At 32.6% G+C, this 17,722-nt stretch overlaps 1 protein-coding gene across 1 annotated transcript in view; it reads right to left on the bottom strand.

Moving 5' to 3' along the window:
* Nucleotides 1–7,291: 7,291 nt before the first annotated feature.
* LOC111421103 (homeobox protein aristaless-like) overlaps nt 7,292–17,722 on the bottom strand; it is a 123,825-nt gene continuing 113,394 nt past the window's right edge. Inside the window, exon 5 of the mRNA XM_023054237.2 lies at nt 7,292–8,368. Coding sequence (XP_022910005.1) covers nt 7,844–8,368 — 525 coding nt within the window. The 3' untranslated portion in view covers nt 7,292–7,843. The remainder of the gene's footprint in view (nt 8,369–17,722) is intronic.

The following is a 17,722-nucleotide window of genomic DNA, read 5'->3' as shown; positions in this document are numbered from 1 at the left end:
GCGTCTGGAACACTAAATACTGCTTTCTAAAGACTAAAATTGCTTTGTGGAGACTAAATACTGCTTTCTGAAGACTAGCTACTGCTGACAGGTCTAAATACTGCAAAAGAAAGATAAGATATTGTTGGAGAAAACATACATAACGTTGGCAGAAGACGAGATACTGCTTCTAGAAGATTAAATACTGCTTTCTGAAGACTATATACTGCCGACAGGTCTAAATACAGCGTCTGGAACACTAAATACTGCTTTCTAAAGACTAAAATTGCTTTGTGGAGACTAAATACTGCTTTCTGAAGACTAGATACTGTTGACAGGTCTAAGTACCGCAAAAGAAAGATAAGATATTGTTGGAGAAAACATACACAACGTTGGCAGAAGACGAGATACTGCTTCTAGAAGATTAAATACTGCTTTCTGAAGACTAGATACTGCCGACAGGTCTAAATACAGCGTCTGGAACACTAAATGCTGCTTTCTAAAGACTAAAATTGCTTTGTGGAGACTAAATACTGCTTTCTGAAGACTAGCTACTGCTGATAGGTCTAAATACTGCAAAAGGAAGATAAGATATTGTTGGAGAAAACATTAAAAAGGCGCCGGCGCCCCCTTTTAGGCGGCGCCCGGGTGCAGTGCACCCCTTGCACCCTCCGGTAGCGCCGCCTCTAACAAAAATATAGGGTTTTACAGGTCTATTTCTTATTGTTTTAAAATATAGCGGAAAATAAACTTTTTTTAGTGTCGTCAAAGAAATTAAATTTACAGTTTCCTATAAATTATAACTAAAAATTAAAAAAATATATTTCTGATATTTGAAACAAATACATTTGTTGAACTATTTAATTTATATTTGTTTTACACAAAACTTGGAATAAATTGCATTATTTCACATTTTTTATTAATATTTAATATAGTATTATTATTAAATGACTTAATAAATTATTGATAGATGGCGGTCTTTTAATTCAAATAAATATAGCAACATTTGTTTGTATTCAAAAATTTTCTGAAGTGTCAAATTAAAAATCCAGTTTTTTAAGATGGATTACGAACATTACAAAAAGTTTAACATGTTAGAATGTTACATATTAGAAAATAAAGTAAATTTTATATAAATTTTTAGTAGAATAATTTTTAGTTATAATACCGTAATTTACAGGAAACTGTAAATTAAATTTCTTTGACAACACTAAAAAAAAGTTTATTTTTAGCTTTATTCTAAAACAATAAGAAATAGACCTATACATGTAGAGGACAATAAATTAAGATGATTTAACGTAAATTACCTCTATACTAAGTTGTACACCTGAGGAGTTATAGGTCTTCAAAGTTGGCTCTTAATTTTTTTAAAAGTTCAATATCTTCGTATTACATTAAGCTAGAAAACCCAAATTTGGTACACGTTATGAGTGGTACCAAGGGTATTAATTGGTAGCAAATTAAACTCAATTAAGGCATTTCAAAGGGTTGATTAAGGGTAATGGTACCCCAAATTTTGATAGATTTTTTTAACCTTTTGACGGATTTAATACATTACTACTTCATTTAATGTAGAAATTAATTCTAAAACTTTTCTTACTCTTATTATCTTTTAAAAAACTTTGTCGTTTTCATAAAAAACTCAAATAACTAAAGACACGTATTTCGTAATGTTACTTAAAATAAGCGAAAATTCAGTAGTCGGCTATGAAATTGTACGTCAAACTTGATAACTAGGACTTGACGACAAGCTTTTATAACCTATTTGTCAAGTTTGACGTACAATTTTCGTTTTTTTAAATGGAAACATCCACTGATTATCTTATTCGCTTATTAAATTCGTTATTTTTTTCTGATTACAAAAATATGGGGTTATACAGGGTGATTCACATAAGAGCCGACACAGAGCAAGGACATATAGAGGACAATAAAACACTCTTTCTCCGTGGCTTTTTTAGTGTAAGTAATATTATTATTTATAAAAAATTACATTAGTTATGTCATGGCAATACAAAATCAATTTTATCTTATTGCTTTGTTTTAGTAGGAAGATGTGGACCTAAAAATCATTAATTACAACTCGATCGGAACATAATGAGACAATGATTAACAAAATTTCCGTTTTAACGTGTCTCGAATTCAATTAATTCATTATTTAATGACCCACATCGCATTAATTTTTAACAATCATGGTCGTTACATATTTCAAAATGAATTATAAATCGGGTCAAAATCGAAAACTCGTTACCAATTTTTTTTCTTTTTTGCCTTCTTTTGAGTTCTTTCGTCGTCGTGACGCTAAGTTTTAAATTATTTAGTTTCGTTAAGTGGTTTTCTTCTTCGCTTTATTTTTTTTTTTACAGGTTCCTTTTAATTCTTATTGTCGAGGTAGCTTCGGGCGGTAGATTTATTTCTACAAGTATTAATTGCTGGTGTAATTAGCGCCTTGATAAATACCGTCTTTACCTACCGCACGATCGTTCCTTCGGTTCTTCGGTGGCAATTTATTACAATCGAATGATCTTCAACCGTTGCTGGTTCGATTATTAAGTATTGTTGTTCTTATATAAATGAGTTTTACCAAAAAAAGAACTTAATTTTCTTTAAATACACCTGTTAACTAGAATCTCCTAATAAGGTTCCCATTATTTATTAAATTAAAAGTATCCATCAGAGCTTTTTTTCTAAGATGAAAGGCTTTTTGTTGCTTTAAATTCTTTCTTTTTTTGGTTGTGTTGAAGAGCGCGCCGGTCTAAACTCGATTATTTTATGATTAATTCGGGCGGCCGCTGCGTCCTGATGAGTTCGGGTTTTAAACGGGCATTAATTTTAATTAGATAATTGCTCGGAGGCAAGCGATCCCCGTTCGAGGAAAAAGAAACGAACCGGCAGTGAAATATAGCCGCCACGTCCGGAGGTAGAAACCGCTCATTTACATCAGAACCGTTTCCAAACAAATATGAATTTTTAATTTAATCAACTTAAAATTAGTTCACACACAGAAAATCTTACCCTCACACACAAACATAACAAAAAATAAAAGGAATCATATCCACCACACACAATTCGTTTTATTAATAACATGACTAATTACATACTGATTAGGAGCTCTTGTTGAAGACTTCTCTCCCGCTAAAGAGTATGCTTTTGATTACGAGGCCATACAATATACAAATTGGCTTCTCTTCAAATCATAAAGCGAAAGCAATATTGGACGCACTTACCGCTGGAGGCCGTTAATTGTCCTTATTATGAGCCAGAGACAGGAGGCTGATCTTATTAATCGCGTCGGATGATCTCTTCGGAGAATTATTAGCCACCCGTTTTGAAAGTTCGTGTTCGTCGATAGGACGATTCTTTATAGAGAATGTTTGTTGCAGCTGCGCTTTAATTTTGTGCATGAGAAAAAAATTTAAATATAGATTACAGATTAGAGAGAGTATTATAAGTAGTCTTTTATCGGGTGCTTCTTAATGAAGTTATTTTCTTTAAAAGTGCGTCCGTTGATGGGTTCTAAATTTGCGAAAAGTTTTCGTTGAGATTACGGTTATTCACCATGATTATGGTTATTAAAAGTGATACGGTGTGTTGTTTTTAATGTTACAAAGGGGTCAACTAACTTCGTTTGGTGTTCGTTATTATTGGGGGATTATTTTTATCTGGCTACATTATACATTCTTATTAAAGTTTAAAAATTCACCCAAACCGTGTTTATGACAACGAAGAATCGATTCATATATCAAATTAAAGTTTGAAATCTCCTCTTCAATTTGATATAAAAGTCACTTCTTAGTTATCATAAATTAAGTAGATACATTATTTGGTAGATTTTGCCGAAATGCGAATTAATCAAAACATATTAATTTTTAACGTCGACTTTAAGAAATCGTGTAGGTCGCATTTATGGATGTTTAGAAATGATTTATGGTGCAAATGAAACTTTCAAATGTCCTTTTTAATTTAATGTAAGAGTCGTTTCTTGAATCATACAAATTCGTTAGTTATCATTTTTTTTTAAATGTGTTGTTTTTTAATTCTTGGAAAAAATGACAAAATTGAACCCAAATTTTAAAAATTCATCCAAACTTTATTTATGACAACGAAGAATCGATTCATATATCAAATTAAAGTTTGAAATCTCCTCTTCAATTTGATATAAAAATCATTTCTTAGTTATCATAAATTAAGTAGATACATTATTTGGTAGATTTTGCCGAAATGCGAATTAATCAAAACATATTAATTTTTAACGCCATCTTTAAGAGATCGTGTAAGTCGCATTTATGGATGTTTAGAAATGATTTATGGTGCAAATGAAACTTTAAAATGTCCTTTTTAATTTAATATAAGAGTCATTTCTTGAATCATACAAATTCGTTAGTTATCATTTTTTTTAAAATGTGTTGTTTTTTAATTCTTGGAAAAAATGACAAAATTGAACCCAAACTTTAAAAATTCATCCAAACTTTATTTATGACAACGAAGAATCGATTCATATATCAAATTAAAGTTTTTAAATCCCCTCTTCAATTTGATATAAAAATCATTTCTTAGTTATCATAAATTAAGTAGATACATTATTTGGTAGATTTTGCCGAAATGCGAATTAATCAAAACATATTAATTTATAACGCCATCTTTAAGAGATCGTGTAGGTCGCATTTATGGATGTTTAGAAATGATTTATGGTGCAAATGAAACTTTCAAATGTCCTTTTTAATTTAATATAAGAGTCATTTCTTGAATCATACAAATTCGTTAGTTATCATTTTTTTAAAAATGTGTTGTTTTTTAATTCTTGGAAAAAATGACAAAATTGAACCCAAACTTTAAAAATTCATCCAAATTTTATTTATGACAACGAAGGAACGATTCATACATCAAATTAAAGTTTGAAGTCTCCTCTTCAATTTGATATAAAAGTCACTTCTTAGTTATCATAAATTAAGTAGATACATTATTTGGTAGATTTTGCCGAAATGCGAATTAATCAAAACATATTAATTTTTAACGTTAACTTTAAGAGATCGTGTAGGTCGCATTTATGGATGTTTAGAAATGATTTATGGTGCAAATGAAACTTTAAAATGTCCTTTTTAATTTAATATAAGAGTCATTTCTTGAATCATACAAATTCGTTAGTTATCATTTTTTTTTAAATGTGTGTTTTTTTAATTCTTGGAAAAAATGACAAAATTGAACCCAAATTTTAAAAATTCATCCAAACTTTATTTATGACAACGAAGAATCGATTCATATATCAAATTAAAGTTTGAAATCTCCTCTTCAATTTGATATAAAAATCACTTCTTAGTTATCATAAATTAAGTAGATACATTATTTGGTAGATTTTGCTGAAATGTGAATTAATCAAAACATATTAATTTATAACGTCGACTTTAAGAGATCGTGTAGGTCGCATTTATGGATTTTTAGAAATGATTTATGGTGCAAATGAAACTTTAAAATGTCCTTTTTAATTTAATGTAAGAGTCGTTTCTTGAATCATACAAATTCGTTAGTTATCATTTTTTTAAAAATGTGTTGTTTTTTAATTCTTGGAAAAAATGACAAAATTGAACCAAAACTTTAAAAATTCATCCAAACTTTATTTATGACAGCGAAGAAATGATTCATACATCAAATTAAAGTTTGAAATTTCCTCTTCAATTTGATATAAAAATCATTTCTTAGTTATCATAAATTAAGTAGATACATTATTTGGTAGATTTTGCCGAAATGCGAATTAATCAAAACATATTAATTTTTAACGTCGACTTTAAGAGATCGTGTAAGTCGCATTTATAGATGTTTAGAAATGATTTATGGTGCAAATGAAACTTTAAAATGTCCTTTTTAATTTAATGTAAGAGTCGTTTCTTGAATCATACAAATTCGTTATTTATCATTTTTTTTTAAATGTGTTGTTTTTTAATTCTTGGAAAAAATGACAAAATTGAAGCCAAACTTTAAAAATTCATCCAAACTTTATTTATGACAGCGAAGAAATGATTGATATATTAAATTAAAGTTTGAAATCTCCTCTTCAATTTGATATAAAAGTCACTTCTTAGTTATCATAAATTAAGTAGATACATTATTTGTTAGATTTTGCCGAAATGCGAATTAATCAAAACATATTAATTTTTAACGTCATCTTTAAGAGATCGTGTAAGTCGCATTTATGGATGTTTAGAAATGATTTATGGTGCAAATGAAACTTTTAAATGTCCTTTTTATTTTAATATAATAGTCATTTCTTGAATCATACAAATTCGTTAGTTATCATTTTTTTTAAAATGTGTTGTTTTTTAATTCTTGGAAAAAATGACAAAATTAAACCCAAACTTTAAAAATTCATCCAAATTTTATTTATGACAGCGAAGAAATGATTCATATATCAAATTAAAGTTTGAAATCTCCTCTTCAATTTGATATAAAAATCACTTCATAGTTATCATAAATTAAGTAGATACATTATTTGGTAGATTTTGCCGAAATGCGAATTAATCAAAACATATTAATTTTTAATGTTAACTTTAAGAGATTCTGTAGGTCGCATTTATGGATGTTTAGAAATGATTTATGGTGCAAATGAAACTTTAAAATGTCTTTTTTAATTTAATATAAGAGTCATTTCTTGAATCATACAAATTCGTTAGTTATCATTTTTTTTAAAATGTGTTCTTTTTTAATTCTTGGAAAAAATGACAAAATTGAACCCAAACTTTAAAAATTCATCCAAACTTTATTTATGACAGCGAAACAATGATTCATATATCAAATTAAAGTTTGAAGTCTCCTCTTCAATTTGATATAAAAGTCACTTCTTAGTTATCATAAATTAAGTAGATACATTATTTGTTAGATTTTGCCGAAATGCGAATTAATCAAAACATATTAATTTATAACGCCATCTTTAAGAGATCGTGTAGTTCGCATTTATGAACATATGAAAATGATTTATGGTGCAAATAAAACTTTAAAATGTTCTCTTTGATTCACTATATGAATCATTTTATTAAATCATGCAAATTCATTAGTTATCATTTTTTTTTTAAATATGTTGCTTTTCAGTTCTAGGAAAAATGACAAAATCGAACCCAAACTTTAAAATCCCATCCAAACTTTATTTATAGCAACTAAGAAATGATTCATACATCAAATTAAAGTTTGATATCTCTATAAATTAAGTAGATACATTATTTGGTAGATTTTGCCGAAATTTCTTTATGGCAGTTAAGAAACGATTCATACATGAAATTAAAGGTTTGAATCTCCTTTTTAATATGATAATGGATTAAAACATTGATTAACTTTTACAAAATACTTTATTTAATATTTTTTCTTGCGAATAAATTTCTGAATAACAATACTAAATGTTAATAATAATTAAATATTTACAGGCATAGTTGGACGGAATCGGTTACATACTTTTTTACAAATATTTAGAACATTCTGCTTTACATATTTATAAACTAAAAACTAAGTTAAAATTATTTAATAATTAACTATTTATAATTATAATAATTTATCTACATTTTTGAGTGTTTAGGTTATTTTGTTATTTAAAAAGATAATAATATACATGTTTTAGAAGGCTTAAAATTGCGTGGTAAAAAATAATTAAATAATTACAGATTTATTTTTTTACCCACCTTACGATAGAAGCTAAAATTTATTTTTTTATGTACTACATATTATAATACTTATTACCATAATCTAGTTATTTCAGGAAAAAAAACTAAGTATATTTTCACAGAAAAATTAAATCGTTTTTTAATAATTTTCTTTCTCCAAAAAGCAAAATGGTATTTTAAAAACAAAAAAAATACTGTAATTTTTTTAAACCACATTAATTAATTCAACTAATTAAATCCCCATTTTGCCGCAACATTTCCAGCCTAAGTTCGTGTTCTCTCGCCTTCAATCTTAACGACGCAATACTCGAACTCCTTCTATCAACATCCGGAGGGGTTACGGCTGTAGAACTTCCACCGCCGCCGGGGGAGAGGGGCGGCGACGCCGTAAATTCAGGGGTGGGTAATTTAGGTCTTTGGGCGGCTGAAATGTTGGCCAAAAGGGTCTGAAACGAGCTGGCCGAAGGGTAAAGCCCTACCGAGGGAGGAAGAAGTGGCGGCGCGCCTCTATGGTAATGTGGGGGCGTGGGTAGATAACTAGGGAGCATATGGGGCGGATAACGAAAACTTAGGGTATCGAATGGTTTGCGGAGCCCGAACGGGATGTTGAAAGGATTTGGAAGGGTGGGTGCGACTACCGATGGGGTTGGACCGCCTGGGGATTGGGCTAAATATGGAGTGTAAGGGTGAGCTTGAGGACCGACTTTTTCTTGCTTTCTCCATTTCGCTCGACGATTTTGAAACCATACCTGAAATTAAAAAAAAAAACTTAATTATAATAATTTCCATTGAAATTATACAAGATACACACGATTATTAAGACCGTGTACATGTATATCGTAATTTCCGTGTATAATTTTCATCGGGGATTAATTATATGTAATTTTAGGATAATTTATCGTATACAAGGGATCTGTAATAACTTTATATAACGTATTATATCCCCTGCAACAATACATGTTTAAAATTTACACATATTAACCCATTTGCATCATTCAGAAAAAAAAATTTTAAGTAACCCATATTAAGTGATTCAATTCTTGTATATTTTTATTGAATTAAAATAGAACTAACACTAGACCTAGAACTTGAAATATTCGAGTTTTAGAATTAATCACTAGAATTACACTAGATTTAGAACTAGAAACATTCGGTTTTAGCCACATGTCTCTCAAGACGGCTAAACCCGAATGATTCTAGTTCTAGATCTTGTGTTAGTTCTAGTGATAGTGAAACTAGAACTGACACTAGACCTAGAAGTAGAAACATTCGGTTTTAGCCACACGTCTCTCAAGACGGCTAAACCCGAATGATTCTAGTTTTAGGTCTTGTGTTAGTTCTAGTGATAGTGCTGGTGTAAAACTAGAACTAACACTAGACCGAGAACAAGAAACATTCGGTTTTAGCCGCACGTCTCTCAAGACGGCTAGTTTTACACCAGCCCTATCACTAGAACTAACACAAGACCTAAAACTAGAATCATTCGGGTTTAGCCGTCTTGAGAGACGTGCGGCTAAAACCAAATGTTTCTAGTTCTAGGTCTAGTGTTACTTCTAGTTTTATTTTTTATCCAACGCAAGTTTGTTATACAGGGTGTTAGGTAAACATGCAACAAAAATTCAAGGGGTTATTCCTTAGCCTATTCTAAGAATATTGCGTCCTATGATGATTTTTGAAACATCCCTTTGTTTCGAAGCTACAGGGCGAACAAAATTTGCGACAACCATATTCGATATTTGTTGAAATTATTAATGTAAATAAAAGTATGGCATACGTCAAAGAGTTTATCAAGTACCTAAATACGTCTCATCGATCGCATTTGTTTAGATTGAGTGGCGTTTGGCGTGTCTTTAACAGTTAGTGTAGTACCTACTTTATAATGATTTATAAGAACGCCGAGACGACATGCATTTCAAATATGGACTTGCTGATGGCAAATCATCAGAAGCTAGACGATTGTACATCCAACGATTTCCTGTTCGTAATGTTCCCGACCGAAAAATCGTGAAACAGGCTCATTAAAACGAAGTGTAGGGCCAAGAACATCAATGACTGCAAGAACGGTACAATTGGAACTGAATGTGCTGGACATGATAGAGGAAGAAGTACTCCTGGTAGTTTTACGCGAAGAATTACAAATACTTTGTAAGTCATTGGACAGTTTGGAACCACATTCAACACGATCAAGCACTACTACCTGCTGATTTCCTTCCACGTATTGCTTTATGTCAATGAATATTGCAAACATTAGTTCGTATCCTTCTATTCTTGACGCACAAGAAATGCAATAAGGAATTCGTAATAATCATGTGTGGGCAGTTGAAAATCCGCATGAGGTATGTGAAGATCATTTTCAACATCAATTCTCCTTGAATGTATTTCTACCAGGAAGACTTATTGGCGTGGTGTATCGCAACTTTTTGGCAGAAACGCTGCCTGAATTTTTGAACGATGTACCATACGTGACAAGAATTGCAATATGGTTTATGCACGATGGTGCACCACCACATTTCAGTTTGGTTGCTCGTAATTTTTTAACAGCAACATACGGAAATCGCTGGGTTGGTCGAGGTGGGCCACACGCATGGCCTGCTTGATCCCCAGACTTAAACCACCTGGATTATTTTTTCGGGAGATCTCTGAAGTCATTAGTTTACGCACTCCAATGCAGAATTTGGACGATTTGCGAAATCAGATAATTGCTGGTTGCAACTCAATTAGAAACGACCCTGGTGTGTTTGAAAGAGTTCGACAGTCAATGGCGAGAAGATTGATTGCTTGTATTCAGGCTGGAGGAAGTCATATCGAACATTTATGATAGATTGAGCAACTTTACATGAACTTTTTGATAATAAAATGTTGTTACTGTCCCAAATTTTGTTCGCCCTGTATCTTCGAAACAACCACTGATTATTCGCTTATTAAATTCGTTATCTTTTTCTGATTACAAAAATATGGGGTCGATAGGTCTATTTCTTACTGTTATAGAATAAAGCTAAAAATAAACTTTTTTTAAAAAAACTTTTTTACTGGTTTTAATAAACCAGTTTTCTGTAAATTACGGTACTGTAACTAAAAATTATTCTACTAAAAATTTATATAAAATTTACTTTATTTTCTAATATGTAACATTCCAACATGTCAAGCGATTCGTAATTTTCGTAATCTATCTTAAAAAACATTTTTAATTTGATTTTTTTGATTTTTAATTTGACACTTCAGAAAATTTTTGAATATGAGCGCCATCTATCAATAATTTATTAAGTCATTTAATAATAATATTAAATATTAATAAAAAATGTGAAATAATGGAATCTATTCCAACTTTTGTGTAAAACAAATATAAATTAAATAGTTCAACAAATGTATTTGTTTCAAATATCAGAAATATATTTTTTTAAATTTTTAGTTATAATTTACAGGAAACTGTAAATTTAATTTCTTTGACGATACTAAAAAAAAGTTTATTTTCAGCTTTATTCTAAAACAATAAGGAATAGACCTGTCAAACTCTATATTTTTTAGGTTTTCAGCATTAACAGTTTCTCGAAAAACGAGATCATGACATGTAAGCTACTTTTTTTCTAACTCTTACAGTTTCAGAGATAGCCTATTCGGATATCGAATTTGAATCGGCCTGTATAACTAGAACTAACACTATACCTAGAACTAGAATCATTTGGGTTCAGTCGTCTTCAGAGACGTCCGGCTAAACTCAAATGTGTCTAGTTCTAAGCATAGTATTAGTTCTGCATAGTAACAGTGCTACTGTAAAACTAGAACTAACACTATATCTAGAACTAGAATCATTTGGGTTTAGCCGCACGTCTCTCAAGACGGCTAAACCCGAATGATTCTAATTCTAGGTCTTGTGTTAGTTCTAGTTTTAATTGTTATCCAGCGCTAGGTTGTTACATATTTTATTTTGTTGGATATTTTTATGGAATTAAAACTAGAACTAGAACGTCTTGAGAGCATATGCGAAAATTTATATCTGAGGTTCGTTGATGCAAATGCATTAATTAATAAAGCAAGTATTATTTTTTGGGAAAAAAAGCGAACAAGTTATATTCAATAAATTTTCGGTTAAGATGTGGTTTTCTTTTTTGGTTCCACTTTTACGCTCATTTTTCGCGTATAATAATTTTCGGGTGCAATCCCCATTGAAAAAAACACTCCCGGCATTGGCCACCTTATCATTACAAGCTATAAAATAAATTATACGGTCCCCAGAATTCGAAGGAGATCCTTAACAACAACTTTTAGCTTAGCTCCCGCCGCGTATTATAATACGCTAATATTAATATAATAATAACCAGAGAGCACACATAAGTGTATCTAATATTATAAATTTAATAATGCCGCGTAATCAGGTTGTGGTTTCAGAGGGTATCCTTCAGGTAGGGAACGATGATAATTAACCCTCCTTTAAAAATAACAATAAAAAAAAACGAGATCGATCGAGTTTTCTTTCTTCCACTCAACCGAATGACTTTGCACATTCTACAAAACTTGTACTTTACATGTTCCCCTTCTTCTCTTCTCTTTTAGATGTTATCGATTTAGATTAATAAGCTGCCGAGTACGCAGCGGCATTGTGATTGGACGATTATCGGTGTATTATACGTGTATCTTTTCGAAGGAATCTCTGCCGACAACGAACAAGATCTTTTAAAAAAGACAAATGGCCGATCGACATTTAATTTTAAAAGATTAGGTTTAAGTAGATTTCGTCGTGTCCCGACTCGTGTATCTACAGCGAAACAGGTGTCTTTTGTATATGCGGAGGTAACGTGAAAATGAAGAAAAAAATCTAGAAATAATTCGCCCCATTTCCAAGAAGAGCGCTACCGTGCAATTACGGTAATTCTTTCCTTTGGCGTTCGCAGGATTATTAGCAAATTGAGCTCCGGTAATTCCTTCGGCTGTGGCCGTTTCTTAGTCGGAATTGCCACGACACCTTTAGCAGAAAGGAAAACTTCTAATGATTGGTACAATTTACACAATTACCGGAGGTTATTAACACTTGTATATTTTTTTTTATTTTAATATTTTACTTTTTCAACAAAAATTTCATCTTAAAAGTCTTATTCTAATTTTTCTTTTCTAGTCTACCTCTGATGATGGTCTTTTTAAATCGAAACAAGGTGAATTTATGAAAAATATTATTTTCTTTAAATCAAACTTAAAACCTGGTACAACCTAACTTCTAACAATACAATATGAAGGGAAAAAGGTTTTGTAATAATAATAATAATGTTTATTGCCTCAAAAATTCATAACAAATATAGACATCAAAGCAAATTGATCAATTTATCGCAATAAGCGATATCTTCCAAGAGACCCAACTGGTAATATTGTGTATGTAATTTTAAATAAATAACTATGGCTACCAAAAAAGTAATACTAAATGATGTGCTAATAGGACTGAGCGAATGAGCATATTTGAAGGGGTCGGGAGAAAAAAGTGCCAAGCATCATTTTGGCCTAACCGAATTTAGCAGTGCTGTCTATGAGTAAATTGAACAAATTACAAGCAGCACTGTTTAGATTTCAATTATTGCCGTTAGATTGCTCTGTATTTGCATTGCATTTTATTACCTCAACTGGTTGTTTGCAAAGTTTTGGGGAAGACAGTGTCAAGCTCCTCATGAGAAATGGAGGGAAAGAGGAAATGTGTTAGAAATCTTAAAGATTATTATGAAAACCTAGAAGACTTGTATGAAGAATTTGATGACAGTGACAGCGATTCCAATTATTTAGCAACAAACCCTCCCTACACCAAAACTGTCATGTGGACCTGCATTTTACTGCAGGAAACTGTGGACCTATAACGTAGGTATCCATAACTGCACTTCTGGACAAGGTTTTATGTTCATGTGGGATGAATCAGTTGGAAAAAAGGGTAGTGATGAAATAGGAAGCTGTATTGTAAAGTACTTATTAGTAGCAAATGTCCACGCAAAGAAGTTGGTAATATTTACCGACAACTGCGGAGGACAAAATAAAAATTGGAACATAATGTCGCTTTGGTCACACCTTGTAGCTAGTAAACGTTTTGAAACAATAGAACATTACTTCCTGATAACTGGGCATACTTATCTTCCATCAGACCGTGACTTTTTTTCAAAAATAGAAAAGTATTATACCAAGCACTGCCAAAATGTGTACAGTCCTGGGCAATGGAGAGAGATAGTAGCAAAGTGTGGAACAAAACACTGAACTTCATTGTAACATGCATGATGAGTGAGGATTTCCTCGATTTGTCTAGGGTGCAAGAGACCTACTTTAACACAAAAAGCAAGTTTTGTACAGATGGTGTTACTCCTCCACGATTTTCCAAAGCTATTTGCTTTAAATTTGACAGCGAAGAACCTTTTCAAATGAAACTCAAACACTTGATGAACGAAGAGTTTTTAGTGTTGAACCTAAAGAAACGTGAAAGGAGTTCTATTCCAGCACTACATTTAAAAAGAAATGCGCCCAACAAAATCAATAAAAAAAAATTAGATGATGTCAAATCCTTGATGCAATACATTCCTCCCATCTACCATGGATATTACAATGGCCTACAGTCTTCCGGTGAAGTAGATGACCAAAAGGAAGATGTTGTGGTAATATAGACCTATTTGAAAAGTACCTTTTTGGTTAAGAGTATTTTTTGTCGATGACGGTGTGTGTTTTAATAAAAGTACAAACAAACCTAATGTCTTTTATTTTTGGGGAAAAAATGCCAAGCAACATTATTCAGTGCATATTTTTCTATACAACCATTTTTATCTTATAATAGCGTTTTTTTTACCTACATCTTCACTTTTAACGGTATATAGATACATGACCTTTGTATTAAAAAACTTTGGTTTGTTGTCTGCACTAAAATGTTATTTATGGATTTAGCCAACCTTTCAACTTGCTATATCTCAAAACAACAAACATGATGCTTGGCACTTTTTTCTCCCGACCCCTTCATTTGAGTTATGTAACGGATCGACAGTCAGTTACTACAAGGAAGGAAATTGACACAAAAAAAAGTGCAGTAAAAGATAGATGAAAGGCAGACTAGAGAAGAAAACAAAATACGTATAGGTCAAGAAGAAGATAGTTGAAGAGATAGCAGATGGTGCCTCAAGGCCAAGGACTGTAGTATCTAACAGGACTGCTACATCCATTGTATTTTTGTAGTCCACTAGGGATTGGTTGCCCGCACTCTACGTCACACTATTTGCCACGCCTGGTAACTGTCTACGTTTTTAGAGGCTATATGATAGACATTAATACGTCTAAAAACATAAAACTTCAAAAATAATATGAATACGTCTAGTATATAACCTCTACAAATACACACCAAACGCATAGACCATAACAACAGCTGGGCGTGGAAAATGGTGTGACGTAGTTTGCGGACAGGTTGTCACAACAATGGATGTAGCAGTCCTGTTAGATTCTACTGTCCTTGCCTCAAGGCATTTTTAAAACTTATTAAATTAGCTGCATGGCGAACAACGGCAGGCAAATCGTTCCACAACGCAATCGACTGCATTGTAAAAGATCTGTGGTAGATTTCAGTACTATGGACTAGAAACATGAGTGTAGAGTCCGACATTGATCGAGTGGGCAAGTAATGTGATGCTAAAAAGTGAAGGACATCGGACAAATAAGCAGGAGTGCGGGTATGGATAATTTTGTACAATATAGTAAGCATACGAAATGATCTACGATTCTGGCAAATCATCATCTGCAGGTTGTTACGATATGGAGTAATGTGCTGAAACTTTCCTAAATCAAAAATGTAGCGTATACAATTGTTCTGAAGTCTTTCCAATTTACCTCGAAAGACTGCGGACAGATCGGCATAATCAATGTGTAGGAAAATGGGCGAATAACACAATGATTACGACGTACAACAGGAGGAAAGTCGCAGCGAAGTTTTTTCAAAGTATGGAAACAGAAGTAAACCCTCCTACAGACTCTCTTAACTTGTGGCCGCCAAGACATCACCGAATCCATTACCACACCAAGATTTTTGACCGTATTAGAAAACGGAATAACGCTGTCGCCAAGCTTCAGAGAGATCGTTGTTAAGATGCAACAACGCATCTGAGAGGTTGTTAACAGTTGACGAAATATGAAGTTGAAGGTCATCTGCATATAAATGATAGTTACACGAGATACCATCACTAATACTATTTATGAAAATTGAGAAGAGCAAAGGACCCAGTACACTGCCCTGGGGAACTCCACATTTGATGTCAACAGGAGAAGAGAGTACCGATAGGAAAGGTAGGACTGGAACCAAGATACACAAGAAGAGGTAAAACCAATAGCAGAAAGCCTAGTTAACAGGAGGGCATGGTCCACAGAATCAAAGGCTTTACTAAAATCAAGTAATACTAGCAAGGTAACACAACCTTTATCACAAGGAGATCTACAAAAAAAAATAACACACGCTCAATAAAGCAAGCTGTGGGAAACTGTGGGGTTTTAGGTTTTAATTTGAAAGAGTTTCAGAAAAAATATTATATACAGGAGTTTCTAAGAATCGGAGAACAGCATAAGAAGAATGGTTGCCACTACGGGACAGCAAAGAGCATCGATTCACAGGACTTTGCGTGAAAATAGGCTACATCCTTACCACATACAAGTACAAAATCTCTTACCAGCAGACAATGCGAAACGAGAAGAATTTTGCTCGTGGATCTTAGAGAACCAGGATCTCCTCCTAAATGCTTTGTTCGCGGATGAGTCTACCTTCACTCGTGATGGGATTAACAACTAACATAACGAGCACATCTGGAGCGAAGAAAATCCCCATGTTTTGTCAGAAAGTAGATTCCAGCACTGATTTTGAGAGGAATCATCGAAAATGTTGGGACCAAAAATCTTTGATGGAACTTTGACCAGTCAAATCTACAGGAGATTCTTAGAAGAAGAGCTTCCCATACTTAAGATATCCCCTTGAACGTGCGTAATAAAATGTGGTTTGTTCATGACTTTTTGAACACTGCCTTTCTAAAGGGCTGGATAGGGGAAATAGAGCAATGTTAAAACCATCGTTTATGGGCAAAGGAAGCTGGCTACCAAAGAAGAACTAGTAGGTAGAATCAGTAGTATGGCAGTCTAGGGTCGCCATCTTGAGTAGCTTTAATCAATTAATGATCGCTATGCTAATTCGACCTATGCTAATTTTGTTGCATAACTACGAAGTTATGCAACTCAACGGGGAGACACCTGTATATCGAGAAATAGTGATTCTTTTCATACTATATAGTCGGAATAAAATTTTAAATTTAATTTAGTTATGGGCTGTGTAACAAAATAATTAGCAAAGCCATTTGTTATTCAAACGATAATCAGTGTACCATTCAAAATTAACATCCGCCCTCAAAAAGAAGAAAAAAATGAGTTGAGTACATTTTAAACAAAAATTGTACTCCCAACCTGTTTTTTTCCAAGTTTTATCTATTTTGTTCATCGAGTAATGCGCGTAATAAAATTATTTATAATTTTTTTTTTCGGAAGACCGCGCAAAATATAACCGGAAGTGCGAGGAGACTTATCGCGGCCGAGCATCTGTCCATCATATATAATACAATATCGTTGAGCTTTTACACCAATTATAATTCTCGTATATTATTTAGAAGTAACGAGGTTCGTTTTTAATTTAATCCTCTAAATTACACGATTATAAAAATGATAAATGTTTATTGCAATCACAAGTACATACAAGTTATTATTGAAATGAAAACCGGGTTGAAAACGATCTATTCTACCGACGTCCATAATTTAATCTCTCCGCAATAATAAGCCGAGCTCACAAATTGGTGATTTTTAATAGGTCGTGCACACGTTGTATCAGGGTACAGGTAAAGGGGGGCACATCGAACGAGAAGGTGCCCCAGGAACGAACGTGGCGTCCCGTGGCGTCGAAAATTGGCTGAATGCCATCCCGCTGTTCAAAACCCCGCCGCGTCTATTACCACAAACCAACATATTGTCTCAAAAGGCCGCCGTTCGGCATCCTTTTACGATGCTAATAAGGGCACCGCTCTTCTCTGATTTTCTAATTTAATTAAATTTCAAAAACTCATTCGTTCCAAACAGAA

The sequence above is a fragment of the Onthophagus taurus genome, chromosome 6 (assembly GCF_036711975.1).
Source record: "Onthophagus taurus isolate NC chromosome 6, IU_Otau_3.0, whole genome shotgun sequence".
Taxonomy (NCBI): domain Eukaryota; kingdom Metazoa; phylum Arthropoda; class Insecta; order Coleoptera; family Scarabaeidae; genus Onthophagus; species Onthophagus taurus.
The sequence above is the reverse complement of the archived record's forward strand: the minus strand, read 5'-3'. Positions and strand labels throughout refer to the sequence as shown.